This window comes from Vollenhovia emeryi, unplaced genomic scaffold, assembly GCF_000949405.1.
Source record: "Vollenhovia emeryi isolate VEMERY1.0 unplaced genomic scaffold, V.emery_V1.0 DF939149.1, whole genome shotgun sequence".
Taxonomy (NCBI): domain Eukaryota; kingdom Metazoa; phylum Arthropoda; class Insecta; order Hymenoptera; family Formicidae; genus Vollenhovia; species Vollenhovia emeryi.
The window spans coordinates 2,017,100-2,043,093 of NW_011967217.1; the positions used below are offsets into that span (position 1 = coordinate 2,017,100).

At 42.0% G+C, this 25,994-nt stretch overlaps 2 protein-coding genes across 9 annotated transcripts in view; both read left to right on the top strand.

The window, feature by feature from the left end:
- Positions 1–6: 6 nt before the first annotated feature.
- Positions 7–3,831, top strand: LOC105565818 (peptidyl-prolyl cis-trans isomerase-like 2). Its single transcript, XM_012019327.1, has 9 exons — positions 7–147; positions 263–632; positions 1,323–1,488; positions 1,571–1,719; positions 1,798–1,921; positions 2,312–2,460; positions 2,578–2,729; positions 2,810–3,142; positions 3,212–3,831. Exons 1-9 carry the CDS (start codon positions 116–118, stop codon positions 3,303–3,305), a joined length of 1,569 nt encoding a protein of 522 aa, XP_011874717.1. The 5' UTR covers positions 7–115; the 3' UTR covers positions 3,306–3,831.
- Positions 3,832–4,710: 879 nt separating this feature from the next.
- LOC105565819 (leupaxin) overlaps positions 4,711–25,994 on the top strand; it is a 37,679-nt gene continuing 16,395 nt past the window's right edge. The window contains exons 1-3 of one of the 8 annotated variants that reach the window (XM_012019330.1): positions 13,804–14,636; positions 14,952–15,083; positions 21,742–21,905. In XM_012019330.1, the coding sequence (XP_011874720.1) occupies positions 14,993–15,083; positions 21,742–21,905 (255 nt within the window). In that variant the 5' untranslated portion in view covers positions 13,804–14,636; positions 14,952–14,992. Of the gene's footprint in view, positions 4,898–10,751; positions 11,040–13,803; positions 15,084–18,230; positions 19,250–21,741; positions 21,906–25,994 lie in introns of those variants that run through there. The other 7 variants (XM_012019331.1, XM_012019332.1, XM_012019334.1 and 4 more) reach the window with 7 other exon arrangements.

The following is a 25,994-nucleotide window of genomic DNA, read 5'->3' on the forward strand; positions in this document are numbered from 1 at the left end:
CCCTGTGACGGACGAAGAAGAAAAGTTTTGTGAGCGTTGTTCGTTCAGTTTCTCGATTTATTTCATATTGCTGCTATATTTTCTATCGTGAGACAGTTAATAGAGCTACTTTAAAATGGGGAAACGACAGCATCAGAAAGATAAGATGTGAGTCTATTGCGTTATTATTCGCATAACCATTTTATTACATTCCGACTATAAAGTCTACAATAATGTCGCTCTTGCTTTCCAATCGTCCAACAAGCTTCTGCCTCTTCCTCAGGTACTTGACGTACACAGAGTGGTCGACATTATACGGCGGCAGGAAATCGGGGACGAATCTCGAAACGAGCGAGGAGAAAACGTTTAGACGTCTGCCTTACGATCACTGCTGCTTGTCTCTGCAGCCTTTCGAGCATCCTTACTGTGACCCGCATGGCAATGTGTACGAACTAGAGGCTATTTTGCAGTACTTAAAACAGTTCAAGCACAATCCCATAACGGGGAAACCACTGGACGCTAAGAGTCTCGTCAAGCTAAATTTTTACAAGAACAAGCAGGACGAGTACCAGTGTCCCGTCCTCTTTAAATTGTTCACGAAACATTCGCACATTGTTGCTGTTAAAACCACGGGAAATGTTTACTCTTATGAGGCGAGTATATAAAATATGAATATATTTTCCAAGCTAACGTAATACTTTTCACAATAAGTTTTTCAAATACAATTAATAGCCAGTCGTGGTTGAACAATGTTTGTCTGTTTTAATTTTTTTTATTATCTTTGTATAATAACTACTTTGCATAAACTTTTATCTAATATCGAGTACAATGAAAGGGGCTCAGAGCCTGAACAGGATTGTAATGTCTGACAAAATTATTTTATTATTAAATGTACATATGTATACGTTTCGGTCCCTATTGGACCATCCTCAGTATAATGAAGAAAATCAATAAATACAATTAAAGTCGATCGGCGAATCAAAAACACACATAGACTACGCAGTTAGTAATACAAAATTGCAATAAATTGAAGGACAATAGTACAAAAGACGCGGCGTATGTGGATATAAAATCATGAGTCAAAAAGTAAAAATAGTAACAGTCATATAACGGTAAAAAATAAAATATGAGACGGAAGTGCAAAATAAACGGTCAATGAGTAAAAACTGTAACAGTCAAGCAAGGGTAAAAAAATTAATTGGCAATCGAAAAATGGTAAAACTAAATTGATAATTTAGTGCCAAATCGAGGAGAAAGAAAAGAGATGTATTTACATTGTAGGTGTGTTGGGCCATGTGGACGACGGTTAATTATTTTATCTAATAAGAGAATCATTCTTTTAGGCTGTTGAACAGTTGAATATAAAAACTGGAAATTGGAAAGATTTGATAAACGATCAACCATTCACCCGCAAAGACATTATCACGATTCAGGATCCAAATAATGCAATGAAATTCAATCTGTCCTCGTTCCATCATATTAAAAATAATATAAGAGTAGAAGACGAAGGTGAGTTTCGTAAATACAAAAGGAATTGGTTCTACAGTTCTTTGTTTTTGTATGCTATATGTATATGAACGATATTTTCTAGAGACCGTGAGAGAAAGGAACAATCCAAATGCAAAATTAAAAACCGTCTCGGGGGAAACCAAGGACATCCTGGCGGAATTGGAGAGAAACTACAAGCCTACGAAAAGCGAAAAGGAGACGTCTATTCAGAAAGCTGATAAATTTAATGCTGTTCGTATATTATTCGCAAATGGTTTACGAATATTGGAGAAAGTAATTTTACCATTTATTTATGTTTCCGTTATTTAGGCTCACTATTCCACTGGTGCAGTTGCTGCGGGATTTACTTCGACGGTAATGCCGGCGGAGACTACTCATCAGGCGGCTGTAATCGCGGAGGATTTGGTGCGATACGAGAGAGTCAAAAAGAAGGGTGCGTTAGCGCGGTTACTAAGACTCCGTCGCGTAATAATTTTTGGGCGAGAAAAATAACTATTGAGGACTCGACCTCAGAATCTAGGGCTCGATACTTGAATTCACTTGCAAGAGAAACGTATGTGTAAATTCTGCTCTTACAAAAAAAGTTGCGAGTCGATTGGCTACTTGCGCGGGTTTAGCCTATCGACTTGCAATTTTTCAGTAAAGGCAGAATTTGTGTATATGTTTCTCTTGCGAATTAATTCAAGCGAATCATTTCCACTTACCGGGCGACTCTTATTACTGAGCTGAGCCCGCTCATTTGATACTCCTCTCTCTTGCTCTCTGTTTTACCTAACAAAATACGAATGACAATTCTTGTTCCCGTTTATCCTCTTTCACTTAGGATATGTGAGATTATTCACGAACTTTGGGGCTTTGAATCTTGAGCTTCACTGCGACCTGGTTCCGAAAACCTGTGAAAACTTCACGAGACACTGCCAGAACGGTTATTACGACGGCACGAAGTTCCATAGGTCGATACGAAATTTTATGGCAAGTACATCAAGGATTTATAATTCAAATTTCGAATTTTTAACTTTGCATGTTCCTCCTTTACTTTCTTGTTAAAAATTTTTTTAAATTTCGTACAATGGCTCCGTTTTCCCGCAGATCCAGGGCGGTGATCCAACCAACACGGGCAACGGCGGCAAGTCTATTTGGGGCAAACCATTCGAGGATGAGTTCAAGCCGAATCTAGTTCATCAAGGCAGAGGCATTCTGTCCATGGCAAACTCAGGTCCAAACACCAATGGATCCCAATTGTAAGACTGAAGAAAGGCGAGGAAGTTACATTTTGCATCACGCCGTGACTCTTGTTATGAATTTATTATTGTCCTTTCAGCTTTATCACGTTTCGATCGTGCAGACACCTCGATCGCAAGCATACGGTCTTCGGAAAGATCGTCGGCGGCCTGGACACGTTGAACGCGATGGAAAGAGTGGAGGTGGACAACAAAGACCGACCGATAGAAGATATAGTTATACAGACTGTCCAGGTTTTTGTGGATCCCTTTCAGGAAGCCAACGATCAGCTCGCCGCAGAACGAGTCGCTGAAACAGAACGATTGGCCCAAGAAGCGAGTCAGAACAAACCGGTAGATAAAACGGACAAGAACGACGCCCAGAAGGTTTATCGCTCGGGCATAGGGAAATATGTGAAACTGGAGCAGGAGAAGTAAGATCTCTGTCGAGCTTTCGCGAATCGACATTTGTCCGTTTACACGGCGTTTAATTCAATTTTCAGATCGGACAAATGGGACGGGAATGCGGAGCCTGCCAAAAAAAAGAAGAAGGCTCCATTGCAGTCGTATGGAGATTTCTCTTCTTTCACCTTCTAACAATTAGAATAGCAAATGTACATACATGGTGTAGTATACTATACATACAACTTCTCTGGCGGTTTGCCATAAAGTCTCCGGTATACCCAGATTCCTATTGACGAGTTAAAAGACAAAAGGTACATAACTGTCAAAACAGCAAGGAATATCACGAGACACGGTAGTGTCTCGTGCCAAGTATAAGCGAAAAGTTTTAAAGTGACAAGCTAGATTGATTATTACGCTGCATGTGTAAATATATGATCCCCATTGTCGAAAATACAATCCCCGAAGCCCGTATCGGACTACGGATTGAGATTGTGATTAGAGTAAAATTCACTAAACTTGAGACTAGTAAACTTTACTCCGATCAAATTTCAATCTAATCTCAATCCGTAGTCTGATGCGGGCTTAAAAAAAAGATTGCAACTTGCCAACAAAGCAAATTGAATAAAGAATATTTATTTAAAAAATTAGTAAGGCTTATATGTGATAAACAAATTCGAGGAAATAAAGCTGAAAGCTGTGACGGGCTGTTAGTGATTAATTTTATTTTGTAAATTTATCGCGAAAAATACTATCTCGGGGTTTGAACCCGGACTTCCCCTACTCACTAGGCGGGCGTCACCGATTCGATCACTGAGGCAGGTGGTAATATTTATCACCATAAACAGTCTAATGGTTGTATTTACCCGAAACTAGCGAGTATCCCCCAATATTACTCTTCCACCCGTCCGAACACCTAAATTGAGAAACGCATATTAACGCCTGCATAATTGATAAAATTCGTAAGGCTGACATGTGATAAGCATAAATTCGACTCCTTAATATTGATTAAATTAATAATACTCATTTCATAACAATCACAGTCGAGTATTCTCCTCATTTTTTATTGTGATTGGTCAATTTCTTAGGGCTTAGGGTTTAGATCTCCTATTGTAGACTGGGACTTGTGTTCTAGGGACGGTTTCACTATTTCCAATTAAATTTCAGTGTTCCATTAGAATGCACCAATTACATTTGTCGTAACGAGAATTAACCAATCGCGGTTGACACTTAATCGGCCGATCAAATTAATCGGAGATGAAACCGGCCCTAAGTTTTCTGTTTTAAGTAGCGCGCGATAACTCTGTCTTATATCGTAAGTTTTCAATGCGTATACGAGGACAACGTTTGCATAGAACAAATGAACACGAAAGTAACAATTTTACTGCGCGAAGGACTATCGTGCGAGTATTTTACACACATCGTCTTAAATCGCAAGTCGGTCGTTACGCTAAGGTCCTGACGCGCGCTATTTCACATTTCTGCGCAAAAATATCCGCCCAGGTGCGTACGTTCGAGGGCTCCGCGGCGCCTAGGGCTGCTACTGGAAGTACTGGTCCGGTCGAGGACCGGAGCCTCCATGTTTGACGTTCGCCGCGCGGGCGTGCGAGTTGGTGCGGAGCGAAGTGAGCCGTTGTCCAGTTGCGCGGCGGTGACGTGAAGGCCGCGCTTTCTCGGTTCGATCGGCACGGCCTGTTCGGGCGGGCGGAGGCGGCCGCGGTACCCCGGAGAGAAGTTTCGCGGGACGGAGGACTCCGTCGTCCCGGCACGCATTATGGACGACCTGGGTGAGTAGAGCGCCCGGAGAATTCCGGTCGGAGCGCCGAGCTAACCTCCCACAGGCACGCCTAGGCCGCCTGTCACGGCGACGACGCGACGTTGGGATGCTGCGGCGGGACGTCGGTCCGCAATCGCGTGGACACTCGCGTCGTCGAGCACCATTTCGTTGGCCGACGCTCGAGACCTTTTACACTCGCGGTCCTGTCAAAGACGATCACTGGAGAGAGTCGCGAGGTTACGTTTCCTTCTCTTTTTGTGTGTTTTCTTTTGTCACCCAAGGTATCGGCACCTCGAGACGCATTCGTCTGCGCCTACCGTGCGTCTACGGGAACGTTGGCACTTGTTTAGCATTCGGGAACGCGCTCGGTACCGTTACGCTGTCATCGGGAACATTGACAGTTCGAGATGCGCCCCCGTTTCCGTTCACCAGGTATGGGATTGTGCTGGCGTTATGCTGGGACGCTTCGAAACTCGGGCCTTCAAAATTGAAATGTTGGGTCGGCGACTGGGTAGTTGCGAAAGTTGTTTTAATAATACGGAAAACTTATTGCGAAAAATATTACCTCAGCCAGGGTTTGAACCTGGATCTCCCTTCACTCTGGGCGGGCGTCTCAACCAACTCGACCACCGCGGCATATTTTATTAGTATTATAAAATATACGTTTCGTAGACTCGACCGTCCTCGGAGCACATTCGTAATACAGTTAAAACAAACGTTAGAAAATCAAATGTACAAAGAATAAAAAAATAATCGTACGGAGTAATTAGTGGATTGTACATTTATGGAATTAGTCCTCGCATGCCACGTGAGATTGTTATGAAATGAGATGAGTCTTAATGTTAGAAATTGCCTCGTGAAAGACAGAATTCTCGTGGTACAGAAGTGGGTTGTAAGTGGATGGGTTTGAACGAGGGGGGAACCGCTGAGGGCATTGTGGTGTACAGATTTGCGACGTTACTGGGCATTACCGGGCATTTTTTGGGCATTAGTAATACCTTGTTGGGGCATTACAAAGATAAAGTAAGATAAAACTAGATAACAACTAAATTTTTAACTCGGCCCTTTTAAGATATAAATTAATTACAAGTGTAAACGCCTTTAGGACCTGGCACAGATGGAGGTAGCCACTTGAATTGTCGTGTAAATCCGAGTAAAGCAAGATAAATAAGGTAAAATAAGATAATAAGTTAAAGTAATGCCCACTGGGCGTTAGTGGGCATTGGTGTACAATACTGTACAATACTGTACAAGATTTTGGTCGACAGTTGCTGGTAAAGTTTGAATAGTTTCTACGATGTAGAATAAGCTATTCAAATTTTGCTAGTCTGGTCGACTATAAGCTCTGCATTTTTAAGTTTATAATTATATTATTATTAAAAATTACTTTTGTGGCAATCGTGGCGCAGAGGATTGCGCGCTGGTCTGGTAATCCGAAGACCCGGGTTCAAAAGCAAACGAAACATTGTTGCTTTTCGTTCGATCGCCACAGAGCGAAGTGGATGTAGAGAGAGGTGTTATAAGAGGTTTGGGCACGTTCCTTCAAAAACGCCTTGCAACCCTATTTTTAATAAATGTATTTACATTTACATTTATTAAAAATTACTTTAAATCGCATATAATATGCGCATTATACATTTATTTATAATTATTTTTAATTATATTTATCATACAAACAGTGGATGAGATCCGAAAATAGCTTGACGACTTTATCGTATCCAAAGACGTAACATTTTTCCGAGATGGAATTCATCAGTTGCCTGAAAGATGGCTTAAAGTTATAGAAAGCAACGGCGAATACTTTGATTGAACAATTTCATTTACTTTCTTTTAAAATAAACCCTAAATGTAGCTGAAAAAATTGGATTATTCATTTGTACACCTAATATATTTAAACGTGTCGACGTGCATTGAGGAAGATTAATCCTATCGACGCGACCCCCGAAAGGCCTTCTTTCGCGCGTCTCGCCGGCAGTGCTTCCGGCTTGTTTTTCCCATCGCGAGTCCGCGTAGAGATCCGCGGATAAAACGTGCTGAATATCGGCGACGAGAATGGGGAGGAAAGCCGCGAGAAACTGGAGGGGCACGGTTGCGATCGCGACTATTATCTCGTACTCCTATATGGCGAGACCTCGTTGCATCAGTGTTATGCCAGCTACACATTAGTTTGTCGCGTACTCGTTATGGTGCCGCAGCTCAGTCCACTCGCGACGTGAAAAGGGACGTTACATTTTACACGTTCGGCTGGGAACGCGGGACGTCAGGTGTTGAAAAGATAATCCCGGGCAAATAGGAAGAGCAACCCCTGTACATGATACAGAATTTTTATTGGATTTATATACGAAAAATATACATATAATCTTTATAGGCCGTTCATCATTTTGGGCCCAAACATTTATTAATAATTGGATTAATAACGAAGGACTCTCCGTAACAAAATTAACAAGTAACAAGTAAAACGGGGCTTTAAGGGTTCAGCACAGTTGATGATGCGTAAGGTAACGAGTGTAAATTATATCGATCCTCTTAACCAATAAGGATATATTTGTAGTTATAAATCGGACGTTTACGTATCGTCAACCGTTGAGTTCTCAAAATCCCGTCTCACTCTTGTCGCTTGTTAATTATAAAATTTACCAACTTCTTATTTTAATGTTAAAAAAGTCACTTCTTATCCTCAATATTTCATAATTTTATTTTTATATCGTAATCTAATTTTTGCCCAAAATTTGAATTTTTTAAACGGCGAATACTCCTGCGATGTATTACACATGGGTCAGTTTGGATCCCGAACAGCTTTTGCGTAGAGTCAGTTCCAGCAACCTATGAAGGTTGAATTGGGGAGGGAAGTTCAGTAATATGTTTCGAATAAGTGTGAAACAGCCGCATTGCGCATTCCGATGAGAATAGCTGAATGCGAACGATATTTCCGCATCGTGTTGCATTTCTGGTCGACATCTGGTCGCGGTTACTAACTTAGCGATACGGTCGGAAAAACAAAACCCTTATCCACTGCACGCACTGTGCCGTTTAACATTACAACTACTAAGCTGATCGAAATGATTTGTCTTACATTTTTTTTCACAATTATTACTTATTTTTAAATCCTATTAAAATTTGTCAAAATTTATAAAATTGCCTGTCTGCATGTTTCAACAAAAGTCAAGGAAAATTCTAAAATTTTATGTGCAAACTATTAATCTTATATAAATTCGTTTTCTTTTTCTTATTTTTGTCCAAGTTTTCTATGTGGTTATTCTATGTAACTCAATCTAGTGTTAAACGTTGTGAACATCGGCGATGTGTGAGAATCTAATTATTATTTTCTATGGAAACAATTGAATCGTCCAATATTGGACGATTATGGCTGCGGTCAAGCTGTTGCTTCGAATGTTACGAAGTATTCTTCTTCTCTTTTCTTACAGCAAAGATAGAAAGAGAGGAGAAACGCTTCGAAGCACTTATAGCGGCAGCTTGACCGTAACCATCATCCCAACAGCACACGATACTATTTTTCCTACTGGATTGCTTACGAGAGCCAATAAGGATGCAGAGTTTTAGATCGGGTGACTTGAGGCTAAATCCCGATTGGCTTTCGTAAGCAGTCCAGTAGGAAAAATAGTACCGTTGGCTTTAGATTCCTTTAATTAAATGACAACGTACGCGACGTTTGACGAAACGAGTCTTCCTCGCGAGAGATAGATGATGCGTGGTTCGCAGAGTATTCTTTAGGGGTCGGCGTGATATTCACGCTGATAACATGGTAACCTTGATAACGATAGCAATGTTAGCATATAACAGTTCGATACGTCATATCTGATCGCCAATATACAGGGTGGGCGATTTTAATGTCCCACCCCAAATACTTCATTTCCTTTTTGCTGTAATTCAGTGAAAAATGATCCAATTTTAAAGAACAAAAAACCGTTGTATTCGTCTCATTGTCAGCTACAACTTTCATCTCGAGAAAAAATCGACTTCCATTTAGAAAAATGATCGCCATGATGAAATTTCGAAAGTGCCGTCTGCGAACAAATTGATGTCGCTCCCTTGTGTCGCTCCCCCTTGGGGGTCAAACAACTTTTGTAGGAAGCATTTTTTTGTAAAAGGCGTAGGAAATGCAATATTTAGGATGGAACATTAAAATGGCTCACCCTGTATATTGCTCCGGGAATAAATTGATGGATTTGGATCTCGTCAATATCAATCCGGAATCTTCAAAAGCATGGGATATTATGCATCTCCCTCTCTCTCTCTCTCCCCTCATCTTTGCCTCTCGCAGCGCCGCTACGTCTCGTCTTTCTCTCTATAGTCACTTTGTCTTCTCTTAGCTGTCCAATTTCCCTCTCCCTTTCTCCGTCTATTTATTTACCTGCCCTTTCTTGGCAATCTTCTCTTTCTCTATTCTATTCTATTTGCTCTTTCCGCAGCGATTTTCCCTTCTCTCCTCCCTCCGACGGGACGTTTCCCTTTCTGAAAGCGGACACAGCGGTCAGGGCGAAAGAGGCCGAAAGAGAGCTTTCTCTGTGACACTGGGTGCGGGTGAGCGCCGGAAATATACCCGCGCGTGGCGTCTCGTCTTACTCTTATTCGCCGGCGTTCACCAAGTCGGCGGCACCGTCACCAAAGACCCGCGCATCCGTGTTGTTCGTCGCAGTCGCGACAAATTTCCCGTCGTTCCGACGCGCGTTCTCCACCTTCGCGCGTTGGCCTCGTTACTCGGGGATTCGCGTCTCTCGCGGGGGGAATTGCGTCGCTGCGCCGAATCACCCAATTCCATTTCAGCGAATAATCCATCACGTCGAGATGCCCCGACGCAAATTCTATTCGCGCGTAGGAGGAATCCCGTGATCGCGACAACGGAGACAGCCAGGTGCCCTACGAAACCCCACCGTTCGCAGGGACAGTTCTCCTTTTAGTCGGTCTTTAGTCTCGAACGTCGTTCTACTACGTCATTAACGGGAAAGATGTATTTCCCGGGATTCATGAGTCTCGAGAGAAAACTCGTGGTTACCCCTCGGCCGTGTTGGTGAAGTGTGTAAAAGGCTCAAAGTCACCTTCCCCGAAATCTGCGTGCAGCAAGTCGTACAGTTGTCGAGGAAATCGAGTGTTGATGACATGCATTATCGCGACCCATTGATTTAGCCCGAGGAGAGTTTCGCGAGATGACCAGAGTGAAATTTACGCGGTGTTAAAATTAGCCTTGTGGTCCACTTGAACCTCACTAACACAGTCAAGGGCCCGAGCTCTCTTCCGCTGAACCGTCGAGTAAATCATTTCGCTCAACACAGTGCTTCGGGACGCTTCGTTTCTTCCTTACGCTCTTACTTCTAAATATTCTAGAGTTCGTTGCCCTCCCTATAGTTGAAATAAACTGAAAGGTTATAGTTGAAAGGAACTAGGAAAACGGACACCTCTTCTTCGCGATGATTGATGACTGCGTCGAGAATTCTCGGGAGAAATACGGATTTTAACCGTATTCGTTGTTTACCTGTTGTAGCCTTTTTTTCGTCGGTTTTAGATCTATTCTGTTTTCATTATGTCGCAAGTACGTTAGTTTCTACGCTAAGTAAGAACTTTATCCAATGATGAAGTTACTCGTTGTTAAGGGTCAGAGAACAGAGCGACGTAATAACTTATACCAAGACGTAAGTCATAAACGTAGACAGTGCACAAGCTTCGTTAAATGTAATGTCGTATACATATAATCAGAAGTAATTACGATATGCGTCGAAGCTTGTGTGTTACTTACGTTCATGATTTACGTCCTGTCGTAAGCTATTACGTCGCTTTGTGCTTCAACCCTGACTTGTAACTTATACGTTTGCGAAAGCTGATCTTCTTATCTCGATAACCCGTTAAATTAGCGTCAATTCGCTGCCGCGCAACAACGGGTACCGTAATTACTTCCTCGGGGCGGAGGGAGGGAGGGAGGCAAGCTTATGTCACCGTTTACTCGACGATCACCACGTGAGTGAACACGTGCACGCGTACGCACGCGCATCCAATTCCTCCTACGAGAGCGTGTGCGTGTGCACGCAAGTATAGAGCGAGGACGATGGCGATGGATCGGACGATGTACGGCAAGGTGGAGCCGGGTGACACTTATCAGCCCTACAGGATCACCATGAAGAAAGGCTCGCCGCCTGGATGTAAGTTTCTCAAACGGGACGTTCATAGGAGTGACAATAACACAATCCTCGTTCCTCCCCGTGAAAATAAATTGCTACTGTGTGCTACTAATTGACTCGCGATCACTCAGAAAAATATCTTACTAACGCAGGTAGATTTCTAGGTCGCAACAAAAACTTATCGCTATTTTGGGAGACCGGAGTCAGTTGTAACATTTCGACTTTGACAGCTTGCGGTAACCATAATAGAATAACTAGGTAAAAATAGGTAGTGCGCATGTGTTTATTTGTTTACAAAAAGACACCACTGCGATTGCTATTAAGGTAATTTCCAATTGAAAAGTTTCAGGAAAAATGTTACAACTGACCTTAGCTGTGGGTCAATTGTAACAGTAGGTCAGATCAGTTATAACACATATGAAAATAACAAGAAAATGAATGATTGAATGATAATCGCAGAAAATAATTGCTAACCCAGAGTACTGTCAAGACACATTTCATAACAAGTATAAATCGTAATTTATTTAAAAATTAATGTTTCTTTTTTTAATAATCAATCCATTGTTTCGACATAACTGGCTATATTTAATTTGTTACAATAACAACGTTTCGACTTTCTTTTTTTACTTCCTTTACAGTATAATAAAGTATCTGACAAAAATAATCTTTAGGGTCGCCAGCAATAATTAACAACATTAAATTTGTTTGACCGTATCTGGCAGTTTTAATCACGGTCGTTTTAATGTTCAAAACTTGCTACGTTTCTAAAGAGTCTAGACTGGAAAGACTCCATTCTCCTCTAGCAAGAATGCGCTATTGATCCAACGGTTATCAATTTATTGGGAATGTTACTACCCCCTGTTACAACCGACCCCGGTCTCCCCTGTCTGTTAGAAAATTGTTTGTAGCCCACAAAATTTATAGCAGTAACATTTTATTAATACCTTCTGGAAAGTTTAGGTTTCATGACTGAATATTAATCATTCACAGCTGGAACAATTTTTGTAAAGAATATAATTGTTTACATACCACAATCAAACGTTATAATGGATGGGCGTCACAGAAAGATCAGCCCAGTTTTTACCCCTCAGTTTTTAATTACTTGATCATATATTCAAAGGTTTCTGTTGTTAGTTACAACGTTAGCAGATCGACAGATTTATAAAGAAAGGCTTTCATTGTTAGTCGTCATTAATTTACATCTAATTGTAAGGCTTTACGTTTTATGTTTCGCTATTGTAAAAATATCATTTGAAATTGCATCGAGTCATTAGCGGTTTAGTCACGTTCGAGGGGGAAACCGCTGAGGGCATGTGGTGTACAGATTTGCGGCATTACTGGGCATTACTAGGCATTTTTTGGGCATTAGGCTTTGCTGGGGCATTGTAAAGATAAAATGAGATAAAACAAGATAAATAAGGTAAAATGAGACAATAAGATAAAGTAATCCCCACTGGGCATTGGTGTACAAGATTTTGGTCAGCGGTTTCCCCCTCGGCCACGTTATAACGAGAGGTTATTTCAATGATACGTTTGTGTTTACAATAGAGTAATTACCGAAAGCCATCGATGGTAGTGGAGTCAGTCGTCAAGGCTGCTCCGTCGAAGGCAGACGGAGCTCTGTTACGTTCGGAATTACTCAAAGCGCTGTTTGATTTAAATAAATGAATTATTCCGCACTGTCGATGCTTAAAAGACTCCGCGTTGTTCTGAGCTCGGAATTAAAAGAAATATTAGCGAAAAGCATCGCCGCTCAGTCGTGAGGTACCGTGATTTAAAATCGACTTTGAGGTGTTCTTCAGTGACTGCGATACGCGGATACGAATGACGTGACGGTAAAGGAACGGAACTAATTTCTAAATGCCTTACGCGAACACGTTCCACGATATTATCTGCACTTACGGATTACATACGTTCGCTGTTTATCTCAGACATGATGTAATTAGACATCCATCAGAATATCCATTCTGCGGTTCTGCCGATCGATCGGCGATCCGGTTACACCCGCATACGATTAAGCACGCCCTCGGGATTGCCACAACGTTGTCGGCGTGGCTCTTTGACGATCGGTTGTACGATCGCCGTGCAAATTCAAGGTGAATATCGGTGCGTAGGTATCTCCTCTTCCTCGATCGCACCTCGGGGGGATCCGCACCTCCATATGAGGTCAGCCTCGCGTGGTCTCCACCTCCCACGCTCGCGCGCTCGCGACGCAAATATGTAGGAAGGCGCGATAAAGGAATCGCCCGCACTCGGGCCGGTTTAGATTCCAGTCGATCGATTGACCGAGTAACTAGTGAAAAAATTATCCGTCCGAAGGGAAAGGGGCCGCGTCCATGTTCGCGATTGCTTCGCAATTAACGTCCTTCGCAAGTTCCATCGATAGTTGCCGGGGGGGGGGGAGGGGAAGCGAGAGGAACTTTCAGATTTTTGCTGTCGAATTATCACGCGGTTGCGCATTTTTCGCGATTACGGAATATCGTCGAACATAAAAAAATAGATGAGAACGTAAAATCGGCCGATTTTGACGTCAGTCGCAGCGTTCGCGGGTGCGTCGAGAGTGTTGCAGTGATTTAGGGGTTGCGGTGTGCACATATATTTTGCGCTCGAAGTGGGTGATATCTCGTTATCGATTGCCGCCCCGAAGTTTGCCCGATTGGGATTCCCCGATAGGTCTCTCGTCCCTGACTCGCCCATTCGATGTTAAAATCGCATCGTTGGCACGAGGGTGTCGCGGGAAGGCGGGTGGTCTCACGTAACAGTGGTGTCGCAAGCGCGGCAGCGGCAACAACAGCACGTGGTGCCAGTACCTCCTGGTCCTGCCAGACATCCGGAGCCGATTGATCATCTCGCCGTCCCCGCGAGTCATCCCGACGGCGTGTTCGCGCACGTGTCGCTCCACGTGTCCAGTTTTAGCAGGACGGGTTCGTCGACGTGGCCGTCGTTGGTAAACGGGGTTAGACAGAGCCGGACCCTCGTCGACTCCACTCGTCTCCCGTCCGTGACCCTTTGACCTCGCGACGGCAATCTCGTCCGTTTAGGACACAATTACTCGTCGCCCGTGGCTTCGTTTATTCGCAAGTGTAGTCGAAGAATTGTGACCGCTCGGCGACGTTCCCTTTGCCTCTTCGAGAACTCGATGGATCAACCTTGAAGTCGGAATAATTGCGTTTAGAGCGGTCTTTTCGAGCTGTTAAAAGGCTCCTCGTCGTAAATGGCGATCCATCAGATCGGGATGTCCACACCTGGTTTGAAATGCGCAACATTTCCAACTCGCGTCACGATCGATTGAGAATGAAACGCGCGTTTTACCCGATCCGCGAAAATGAGATCCGCGGCTGCGTTTCTGGAATAGAATTAAAGTTGTCCAGCTAGAGAGAGCGAGTCTAGCTAGTTCTGCTCTAATTTGAGGTTTATTTTTACCTCGCTGCCGGCACAAGTTAGAGCACAACACAGACTCTGTGGTGGATTCAGTTCGCGCGTGATTTACAGAGAATCCGGACGGCGGTTATCGTCGTCGATAACGAACGGCGGATATTTTTGGCGTGTCAAGAGACTTTTCGTCTCCTCATCTGCGAGCCGCCATCTGTCGCTTCCCGCTGTCCGTCGCGACTTATTGTTGGCAAAATAATATTTCAAAATCCAATTAAACTCGATAAGAACGCGGGGTGGCTCAGAAATCACTACTGCGAGAAGCTATTCATACAAGAGGCTGTTTAATATCACAGATGTAACGGGGAGTTAATGTCAAAAATATTTCATTGCAATGTACAGTTTTTCTTGCCTTCCGTTAACATGTATTTAAAAGAGGCACAACGAAGCTTAAATAAGTCGAGCTTCGCGTTTGAATTTATTTTCGAAGTAGTGATCTCTCGGCCAAGCTTGTAACCACGTTACAATATCTCGTCTTTTGCCGTTGTTGCCCTCGCGTAGAAAAAGTGCCGAGTGTGTGAGACTTTCGAAAACGCGTAAAAATGATGACGGACGTGATGAGGCCTGTCTCGCCGATTTCACCGGTTCGCTTGGCGACGATTCGACGTCACGCGCGGTGGGAGCAATACGTTAGTAAGTATTGAGAAATCGCCTCTAATTAGACTAATTCCGAGAGTGCGTGCGGCAACGCGCGTCTCTTTGTCGCCCGAATGTGCCTTTTCTCGTCAATTCTCTCGGTGCACACATTTGTCTCTCCTGATTTATCCTCATTTTCGAGTAACGCAGAAATATTTAATAGCGAAAAAATATAAAGACTTTTAATATGTAAAAAATAACCCGAAAGTAATAAGAACATAGCGTGCAACACGGTTGTTCGTGTGTTAAAATATCATTGGTTATGTTTAGTTTAGTTTCGTAATGCAACGAACTCAATGCAAACCGACGTTTCGGCTCCGCTTTGAACCATCTTCGACGTTAAATAAAATATGTTTCTCACGCTCTTTCCCGTTTGATGTTTAGCGCTTTGAGATCACCGACCGCAAAGCCATCGGTTCAGGAGACTGCATGATCGAAAACTGTAATGATCAAATCCTGTCATTAGCATGACCGTTAAAAGGAAAATAATGGCGACTTACTATAATCATAGACGAAAGAGTAAAAGTAGAATGGCCGGAGAAATATCCGTTGATAATAAAGAATATTATTATATTATATTAATAAGACAAATTTGCTAGTTTCTTCTAAAGTGTTGTGAAGGCTCCCAAAAAGAAAATATCTAGAAAGGAGAGAGTGCCAATGTGAGCCACAAAATGAACGGAACTTGGTTCTCACAATACAGAAACAGAATTTCTCTTTAATATAAACGTTTCAACCCTTCTTCGGGTCTTCGAGACTATCTTCGAGAATACAGTAAAACTTATGATATAGATTGGTACAACAATAATAATCAGTTACCTCGTTTAGAACGAATAGAGCTTATCTTAGGCGGTCTTGCTAGTTTCTCCCATAATAACAATTAAATACATTCTAAACATCATACTTTTGAACACAGCCACTAAAATGGTTTGATCTTTTTGTGAAGCCAGTCATCAGACGTGAAACCGTTTAAATGTATTAACGTATTAATGACCCGGTATCTTAAAAAAATATCCAAGATTTCTAATTGACTAATAAGAATATTCTTCAAGTCGCCAGCAGTAATTAACAACTTCAGTATTTTCTTGACCATATCTGGCATTTGAATAATACAGAAAATTTATTGCGAAAAATATTATCTCAGCCAGGGTTTCAACCTGGACTTCCCTACACTCTAGGCGGGCGTCTCACCAATTCGACCACTGAGGCATGTAATTTTTCTGAATTTCTAATTGAGATAATCAAATAATTAACAGAATCCTCACTCTCATTTTCGAGCAGTATAGAAATATCTTACATCTCGTAAAATTATCTTTCGTAATATCACAATTATTTTCTGCCTGGCAGTGCATTATCTAAAAAATGAAATTTCAAAAGCTGGCAACTTTGGATCGTACGGCCTCTCCTTTGTTTACACACCTTGATGCATAATTTCAAAATAGCCTCTTAAAATAAATATAATAATTTTAAATTGGTCTCTTCTTCGTTTCGCCAAGTTTTGCATTGATGCGACGCATCTGGCCGCGATTAGGCTCGCGAGTAATTCAGATCGATGGGAGTTCGTGTTACGCGGCAATAAGGAGGGAGACCCGTGTAGTTAACGTTGCGAGTTCTCCGTCCTCGTCTCTTCGCGGTTTACGCAAGATATATGCGCGCGTTACGCACTCACGTTGTGATATTGGTGCCCGACTCGCGGTATGAATCAGCCGTGCAAAATAGACCTCGATAAGCTCGACAGGCTCCGCGCCAGCGCTGAAGTCCCATTCAGACGATTACCCAATCCGCGTGCGCGCGAGGCGCAAAAAATGATCACGTTAGCAGAGCGCAAAAACGCTCAGCATCGCGCGTGTAACGCGCGCAGGGAAGTACGCGCAGATGTGTCCGAACGAACACGAGCCAATTTTATCTCTAGCAAGCCCGTGGGTATTTTCGAAAATTTTACGTATCCGCCCTCTCGGAAAGGATTTCTGATAGCAAGACAAAAAAATATTTTTTACATATAACATTTAAACTTATTACAACCTCATGTAGTAAAAGAGAAAATAATATTAAGTTTAAGTCACTAAATTTCTATTCTCCTCTCTCAAAGTGAGACTGACTTATTGTATTGAGATAAGGGTAACACGTATAAATTTAAGCACATACAGGGTGAATTTTCACTGAATCATTAAGGCTGTCCCAACCTTTTACCATGAGAGATGGATTACCGACTGCAACTGTAGCCTCTGGAAAAAATGGACAAAATCTCGTCATATGTGTCTCAATCATGTAAAACCTAATTTTATCTTGAGATATATAATTAAATATTATATGATTGAAACATATATAACGAGATTTGTTCCATTGTTTCCCGGATTGGCTACAGTTTCGGTCGGTAATCCATCCCTCATGGTAAAAGGTTGGGACAGCCTTAATTCAGTATTTAGTGTAAATCTTTTGTCGATGTATTATAACGCATCAACATCATTTCATTCTACATTTAAGAGTTTCCCATGTGAGATTAAAATATTCTCTCAAACCTACGGCCAAAATTATATCACCTTTAGGTTTTCTGAACATAGCTTTCGTCAAAGTGCATCAAATGTACTCAAAATTGCACAGCAGACACCTGATAATAGGTGCATCTTGTACACGAAGGGCAATGAAATTTGTCGAAATACATCGTGATGTTCGAATTTTTTTTTTATTCGTGCACTTAAAATCACGCTCAAAAAATTGAAAGATGACATAATTTTGGCCGGTACTGTACTTGTAAAGCACTCAATCCTGTCGCTACCTAAAAGTACATGTGAAACGAGCCTTTAAAATAAGAACCGAGGAGTGGAGCTCCTAAATTCTTGTAAGAGGGCGAAATAGGACCGCCTTAGTCTCTCCTCTCCTAGGATCCCCTGAACAGCCGGACGTTTCCTCGAAGCTACGGCGTGTTTGTGCACGGTGTAATCGGTGTTTCCCCGTAACCAGACGTCGCGGAACAGCCAGCCTAGGCGTCCGTTTCTTCTGAACACCGCAGCTTCCGTCCAACGTACAGGAATGCCCCACTACCGTCTTAATGCCTGCTTAATGTCCTTCCTCCTCTCCAATCTCGCTCCTTCCTCCAGCTCGTGGTATCGCTTTCCTGTTCACTTCAATGACAATCAGTCCCGTCGACGTTCTCGTACGCGCCGCATCGCTCGCACGCGTGTTTAAGCACGTGTCGTCCCTCAGGAGTGCGTGAAAAGACTCGGCGCGGTACCGTTTGGAACCTCTCGGGAGTGAAGAGCGCGAGTTGTTGCGAAGTGAAGGCGAGAAGAGCTGCGCGAACAACAATATTAAGTCGCACTTGGACTTCGTCGCTCTCCAGATTTTTTTTTTTTGCGCGATAACTTCGATCCCGGCGCTCGATCAACGTCTCTTGCTTTTATCTCGTAATTCTGTAACTCTTTTCGCATTTTTGAGCGTAAACGACGACGCGATAGTGACAACAATAGCAATCCCATGAGGATGTATACACAATTGGCACGATAGGCGCTGTAATTCCCGAGAAATTTGATTAAAGCTCGATAAACACTTTGCTTTTCTTATCAGCGCCAGTCTTTGACGCGATAGGGCGGCGTCTCAGCTCGCTCGGCCTTTTCTCATATTTCGCTTCGGCGAAGTAATTCGCAGTCACACTTCTCGGTATAATGTCTTAGAGTTACATATGCAAATTCCTTCTCAATTCAAATTCTTCGTCAGTTACCCTGCAAAATCTCTCGCTCAATTTTTAATTAGATATTATATTGCAAGATTGTTAACGATTATTTATCTCTCACGTATGTTACATTTTTTTACATAGATTTTTTGCATTACTCCGCTACGTTCGGGAGGCGAAGAACCGCCGACGTCTAGACCGGCTTGCGAGAACAGTCTCGCCAGGACCCTCGGCTCCGTTATTTTTTCCCGTTCGCGGATTTGTCCCTCCGGTTTCTCGCTTTCTCGCATTTTTTTTTCGCGGGCCCCTACTCGCCGAGGTCGGCCCCAAAACTCGCACTCGCCGCCGCTCGTGGGGTTCAACGTGCCTGAAATAGTGGGTGTGTCGGACCTCTCTCGCGAGCCCGCGATGGAGACGACGCGCGTACCCGAAGAGGAGAACCTGTACCAGGTGTACAATCACGAGAGAGCGACCAGTAACCTCGTTACTCTCGGTAAACCCATATTTCCTTGATAGTGTTAAGCTTCAAGCTCGGACGACAAGCCAGCCTTGGCGGGCAAACGAGTCGTCGGTTTCTATAAAAGTTTCCAGCTGCTTTTAAGGAATTCTCTCTCTCTCTCTCTCTTTCTCTGTCTCGTGAATGGAGAAAGTTTCGGACGAGAGGCAAATCCTTTACCGTCGACACCGCGCACGAGAGATTCGCTACAGACGTAGGTCAGAAAAGAACGTGAATTCGCGACAATGGAAATTCACGTGGTTTCACCTTTGCCCGCGTTCTAACGAACTTCTCACGCGATTATGACAGCAAAATGTTTATCCTCGTCCCAGTTTTTGATTCCGTCAAATCTCCACGTATTTTTCTCCATGTATTCGATGTCAAATACGTAATTAAACATAATTAAAATATACACGGATTTATTTGATTGAAATTTATGTCATTGAAACAAAATATATGCTTATATGTACAAAACATTATTTTTTTTAATAAAAATTTTATTCAAACAATCTCTATTATTTGATGGAAAAGACACTATTATTTGGAGTAACATCTTGCAATTAAATAATTATATTATTTGACCAGGCGCCTATAAAGTTCGGTGCTGCCACTAGATGGCCGTCCAACTCGTAAGTAAAATCACGGCGGCCAGACATAGTGTACTAAATACTAATTCAATGCTTATCTTTTTCTTCTAATGAAGAGAGAATTCTGTAGAGAAAAACGTATTACATTATAGAAGGAAAAAGATGTATGTAAATTTTGTTACATATTTTCTATCAAACGATAATGTTGTTTGAGTTAAACAATAATATCATTTAGATCAAAGAGAATATACCTTTTGTTTCAAACAAATATTATATTTTAGGCGGAGATACTATATATGTATATTATTTCAAATTCAAACAAATGATTTGTTTGATCCATTCCAAATATCAAATTTCTTTGGATACAACAAAATTTATTAAATCCAAAGAAAACGTTTTCTCTGTGTAATTTCATACGTCTGCCAGAAACACAATTTGCGTTTGCTTCCACCCGACACTTGTCATTCGCGTGGATTTCGTACTCGCGCGAGTTATATAGTGTTTAGCTCGTGCAGGTAAATGGGCAGTGTCTTCTGAGATTTTAAATTAAATAAATAAAACGCGCCATGGCAATTACGCGCCTGCCAAGGATGGCGGCGAAGCGGTTGAGCGTGGCGTCATCGCGAAACAATGTGGAGACATTTCCTTTTTTACATACGGCTGGTTGAAATTGAATAAATGATTCGATTGACCTAACAACGCGATATCAATTCGTGAAATATAATTTTGTGCTTTGTAACGTATTATTCTGTTTAACAAAATCATATTATACATAGCGTTCGAAAACTCATAATCGTGAGGAAATAAACGGGAAATGAAGTTCTCAGACCATAGTTCCTCTGCCATATTTTTCTCCGGTCATTATTTACCGAGTCATTTAACAAATAATTTGATCGGATGGCAATACAATGGTATACAAACTGCACGTACGCCTCATTCAACACTCCCCGTATTATTTGATTTAATTTTTATTGTCTTGTTTTTAAATAAATTAATGCGTCGGTCATTAATTTCGAAAGTATGAGCGTTAAATGTGGAACCCTTTTCGTGCCGTTTGAGCCGACATTACAGCGTGCACGGGATTGGTTGACTTAATAGTCAATAGAATTTTGAATAGATTAAAAATAGAAACAGGAACGATCATATTAGATTTCACGATCGTATTATACTATATTTTATTTTCTGCTTATTATTCTACGGTCCGAATAAGGATGCTGCGCTGTTATTACGGTTTTAGTAGTTCCTTTGCGATAATCAAATCTTTGATTATTGGAGGAAAGTTGTCTGTTATGAGATATGATACTAACATGAGGTAGTAGGTTTCCAAATTCAACCGTGAATCTTTTTTCGCAACGATTACACAATCGAACGATGAATTCTCCACGAAACAGGTTTCGCTCCAATAAATTCACGGTGGAGTCAACAGATGCCTATTAATTTAACAGAAATCTGCTATCTCATATTAGGGGCCTGTCTCATAATAGGGGAAACAGATGATAAATGAGCTGTTTGAATAAACAAGTTAAACGTCTTGATTTAGAAATGTCCACATGTTTAATTCTAATTTAGATCTCGCTTAATTGTGAATATTGTGAGCGTCTGTATTAATATAGTAAACGTAATCATTTCCATTTATTTCTATATACTGATCGCAATACGTGAAGGAATTGGTTGTGCGGTGGGAATGTAGTTTCCGCCCACTTGTCTCTACATAAATAACAATTGACAATCGCGTCGAAAGTCCGTAATAACGGGGAATGATAAATTTTAGGGATGAGCCAACATGAGTGGAATCGCACGGCACTTTTTTATGAGACAGACGTTAAACTTTCTGTAAAGGTTGGCTCGAACTGTGATTTCAATTACAGGTGAAACTAATCCGTCGGTCTACTGCATTTCCAGATGCGCTGCTGGCAGACCTGCAGAACACCGTGTCGTCAGAGGGAAATCACGTAGGTGCAGGTAACGCGACGCCCGGTTACGGATCGTTGAATGGCGCGCGTATCCACGCAACCACCGGCTATAGATCCTACGACAATCGAACATCTCCACTGCCACCGCAATCGGTATGTCGAGCATTGCAATCACAATTAGAGCACTAATAGATCTGGGAGGATGCGCCACTCACGCGCGCACTCGCCTAATTCCAGAGATATGCATCGAAAACCTTCGGACTCTGCGCGTTTACTTATCTCCGATTTGATCGTACGTCGTGGCGAATCAAAGTACCTTCAATATCGGCTGTTCCGTCATAGAACCTCGATTTTTTATGAGCTTTTAATATATTTGATTCTAGATTAAAACGAGAGATACATATTTTATAAACAATAGTGCAGACTGTCAGATAACAGTCACAAATAAAAATAAAAGGCAATGAGAGTCAAATGCTGGTAATGCGCGTATATTCTTATAAAAATAATAGGAATATAAACAATGTTTAAATTGGCAAACGTTTCGGACGCTTTCTTTGCAAAGACAACGGAAATGTAAATGGTCAGGAATTAAGATTTCAGTCTCATAGTAAAATTTAAACTATTGCCAAATAAAAGTACACAAAGACAGTGTATCTAAACAGGATCGCATTAATGTGATCTACAAAATAAATTGTCTCAACTACGATGCTTCTTATGTTGGTCAAACTAGTAGGCAGCTACATACTAAGTACAAATTTGTTTAGATACAACAAAATTTATTAACAACTAAAAATGTCAGATATGGTCAAGGAGATACTGAAGTTGTTAATTACTGCTGGCGACTCGAAGAATATTCTTATTAGTGAAAACTTATTAAATCCAAAGAAATCATTCTCTCCGTGTACAAGTTAAGTGGTCGTTAATCTCTCATTTTGTCCTTAATTTTTATGTACATTAAAAGCTCATCAAAATTGGAGGAGGACCAGTGTGGTTTCTTGTGGGTTAGATTCGCGGAGGGAATTTTAGAGGGATAGAGTTCCGTTTTGATGCACCGGCGAGAACGTTCCCGACGATAAAACGATAAGAATGGAACGTCGCGGTGGTTTATCGATGAGCCAGCGAAGCTCGACTTGTTGAAGAAACGTTGCTGAAGTCGCGGACGTGGTTCGCCAGATGGAGCCAAGTGGTTCGATGGCGATTCCAATTATTTTGAACGCTCGCGATTTCCGCAAGATACAAACTGCCAACGCAAAGCGACACTGGGTGCCAGAAGCATATTGACATATTTCGATATGCGCGAGATCGTAGAAGATAAAGAGAACTCTATTTCCAACAGAATTGGCGGCAAATAGACATTTTCTCTTTGCTATTATGTAAACCCTATTTCGCGAAAGTCACGGATTGAAGAGAGATTCGAAGGGGAGGATCAAGTATTCAGTTTATTTCCAGAGCTCTCTTTAATGCGCCGAGGAATGGCCATCGTAGAGGTTTTAGCCGATAGGAGTCCGCCATGATTCCTGCTCTCCCCCCAAGAGGGAGGGGTGGCCTATGAGAATTTTTCCGCTTACTTGAAAGAGAAAGGTCCAAGCTCGAACCCTGGCTAGGGTGATATTTTTCGCAATAAATTCTTCACAGTGATTTGAATAGGATGCTTATTAGCATCAAAAAGTGACTCGATTGTTCAAAGTATGTGGATTTACGGATTCCGATCGAAAGCTGTGCTTTAATTTTAACACCGACGCATAATTGGCGCGCTGCAGTTTACCGGGTTGGGAAGCGTACAGAAAATTCACAGAGAAATATCGTTGTTAGGCTATCAAGATCCAGCCCGACCGGAAAATGACATCCTCTCCAACTAATTGTATTAAACCCGTTCTCGTCTCATTTGCCCGCTGAAATATTAAAAGCGTCGAACATTTGTCGTACCCGTGTCATTTAGCACGTCTCTCTCTCTTTCGACGCTGGGCTCGTAATTTCAATGTGCTCCGTGGAACATCTTTCAGATGCTATACAAAATTAACTCTTTGGCACTAACACTGTCTCGCGATTCCAGTCTACAAAACGTCCCGAAATAGAGCAATCCGTCGTCATGGTCGCGAAAACGTGACACGGGGGGAATCCGTAAATAAACCTCTTCGCTGACGGTTAATAACTGTCGATACGATGTCTCGGCGAGATACAGCGCGGTCTTGTCAACGTCTTTTCATTGCCCGCGACTGGCTTTCAGGGCCACCATTAATACGGAACACCATTAACATGGACATTCACGATCAAGTGAATGGGACCTAGTTTAGTACCGTCATGGAATTTTCATCTCGAACGCGGACGCTTTTAAACGGAAATATTTTTATCTCTCATCGCAGAGCCTCTATGTCGCAGGTGTTCTTAATGCAAACACCATTATCGAAATGCAAAGCGCGCATAATACTTAATGTTAAATACACATTTTTACCACGAGGTAATAAAGGAGTAAGAGCCAAGACGGGATGTTAACGTCTGCATAATTTTAACATCAAGTCTATTGCGAAAAATAATACTTGATCAGGGTTTGAACCTGGACCACCCTCTCACTGGGCGGACGTCTCGCCAATTCGGCCGCCCAGGCATGTGCTAATATTTATCGCAATAAACAGCCTAATGTTCACGAAAGTCACACATTGTGACTAAACTCGGAATGGAACTGCGCGCCGACATATTTGTCGGTCTTACAACACAGAACAAATATGAATACCCTTGTTGCCCCACCACCCCCTCCATATGCATAATGAAAATAAAGAAACGCCTGGTCTCGTCCAGCGTAATTTAGACAATTAGTAACATTCATAAGGCTTTCGTGTGAAAACACAAGTACAAAGTAACAAAGGAGCGAGAGCCACGACAGGACGTTAGTGTCTAAATAATTTCAAGTCTATCGCGAAAAATAAACGAATTTGTAATTTTTTGTATCTACGCACGTATCCGCGGGCTCTGACGTTCCGGGGGCGTTTAACGTTGCGATTTCGCGCAATAATTTGATCGACGGACACTCTGAAATATTTTCAGAGCACGACTGCTTAAATTTGTTTAGACACGGTAACCGTCCGTGTTCGCAATCATGAAAATAGACCGCTAAATAAGTCGAGGGAACAAACTTCGCGGTGGTTGTCGCGGCGAAGTTTCGACGTTTCTGCCCCGCGCTAGCTCGCATCGCTCGTTTCGAGAGGGGAAAAAAAACGAGAAACTTCCAGAGAGTCATAAAGCACAGTCGGGAATAACTGTGACGCAACGGCGAGACTAAAATTAGAATCAATATCGCGTCTAAAATTGACTGTCCGAAGCATCACTACGTCGAAACGTACGCGGCAGACACGGAATCGCGCGTATCGGTCGGGAGATTCTCGAGTTACTCCCGGCGCTCTTTATTTTCATTGGGGAGGAATTACGCGGGAATGTGCCAGAGGATACGAAGGTTACGCACACAAACTGAACGTAATTTATTCGCCGCCAGTTAGAGCAGTGCATTAAAAAAATTCGAACACGGCTCCAGCAATTCCAGAAATCAGCTTCTAATAAAAAAATCATTTAACTCTTTGCAGCCCGGTATAAGAAAAAATACGTTCTTTTGAAAAGACATTTACCAGGTATATATATATATTATGTACACTGGTCAAAAAAATTAACGCAACAAGAAATTTACCTCAAAATTTCGCGAATTTCAAATAAGCGTAACTATGCGAAAACTGGTCGAATTGAAAAGTTTTTTTTTTTTCATTTTATAGGGCAAAGCCTCTGCTTTAAGAAGCTCTTATTGGAATTTGCATTCACTCTTCCCATTTCCCGGAACTTCCTCAAAATCAAGATCATGTTTTGTTTTCTAAAAAATTGCTCACTTTGACGCATTGTACGGAGTGTAATAATTTTTCTTCGCCAGTTCTGCCTAGGGTATCAAAAAGTGTGTACTTTTAATTTAAAAAAAAGTTCCTACGATTTTTTTTCGCCAAATTACAGATCATTGAAATAACCCTTGTGTTTTTTACATTACCGACGACATTTCCGTCAAAAATCATCGTAGCAAGATCTTTTTTTTTAAATTAAAGCTTGCACTTTCAGCTTTAAGAAATTGTCACTAAATTTCTCCTCAAATGCACCTGCGCTGCTGTAGCTGTTAAAATGTAAGGACATGTTTTTACCTAAAAAGTAACCAACTTTGGCCAGGTGCCCGGGCGTAGGAAATTTTTCTTCGCTAATTCTGCTCATGGTATC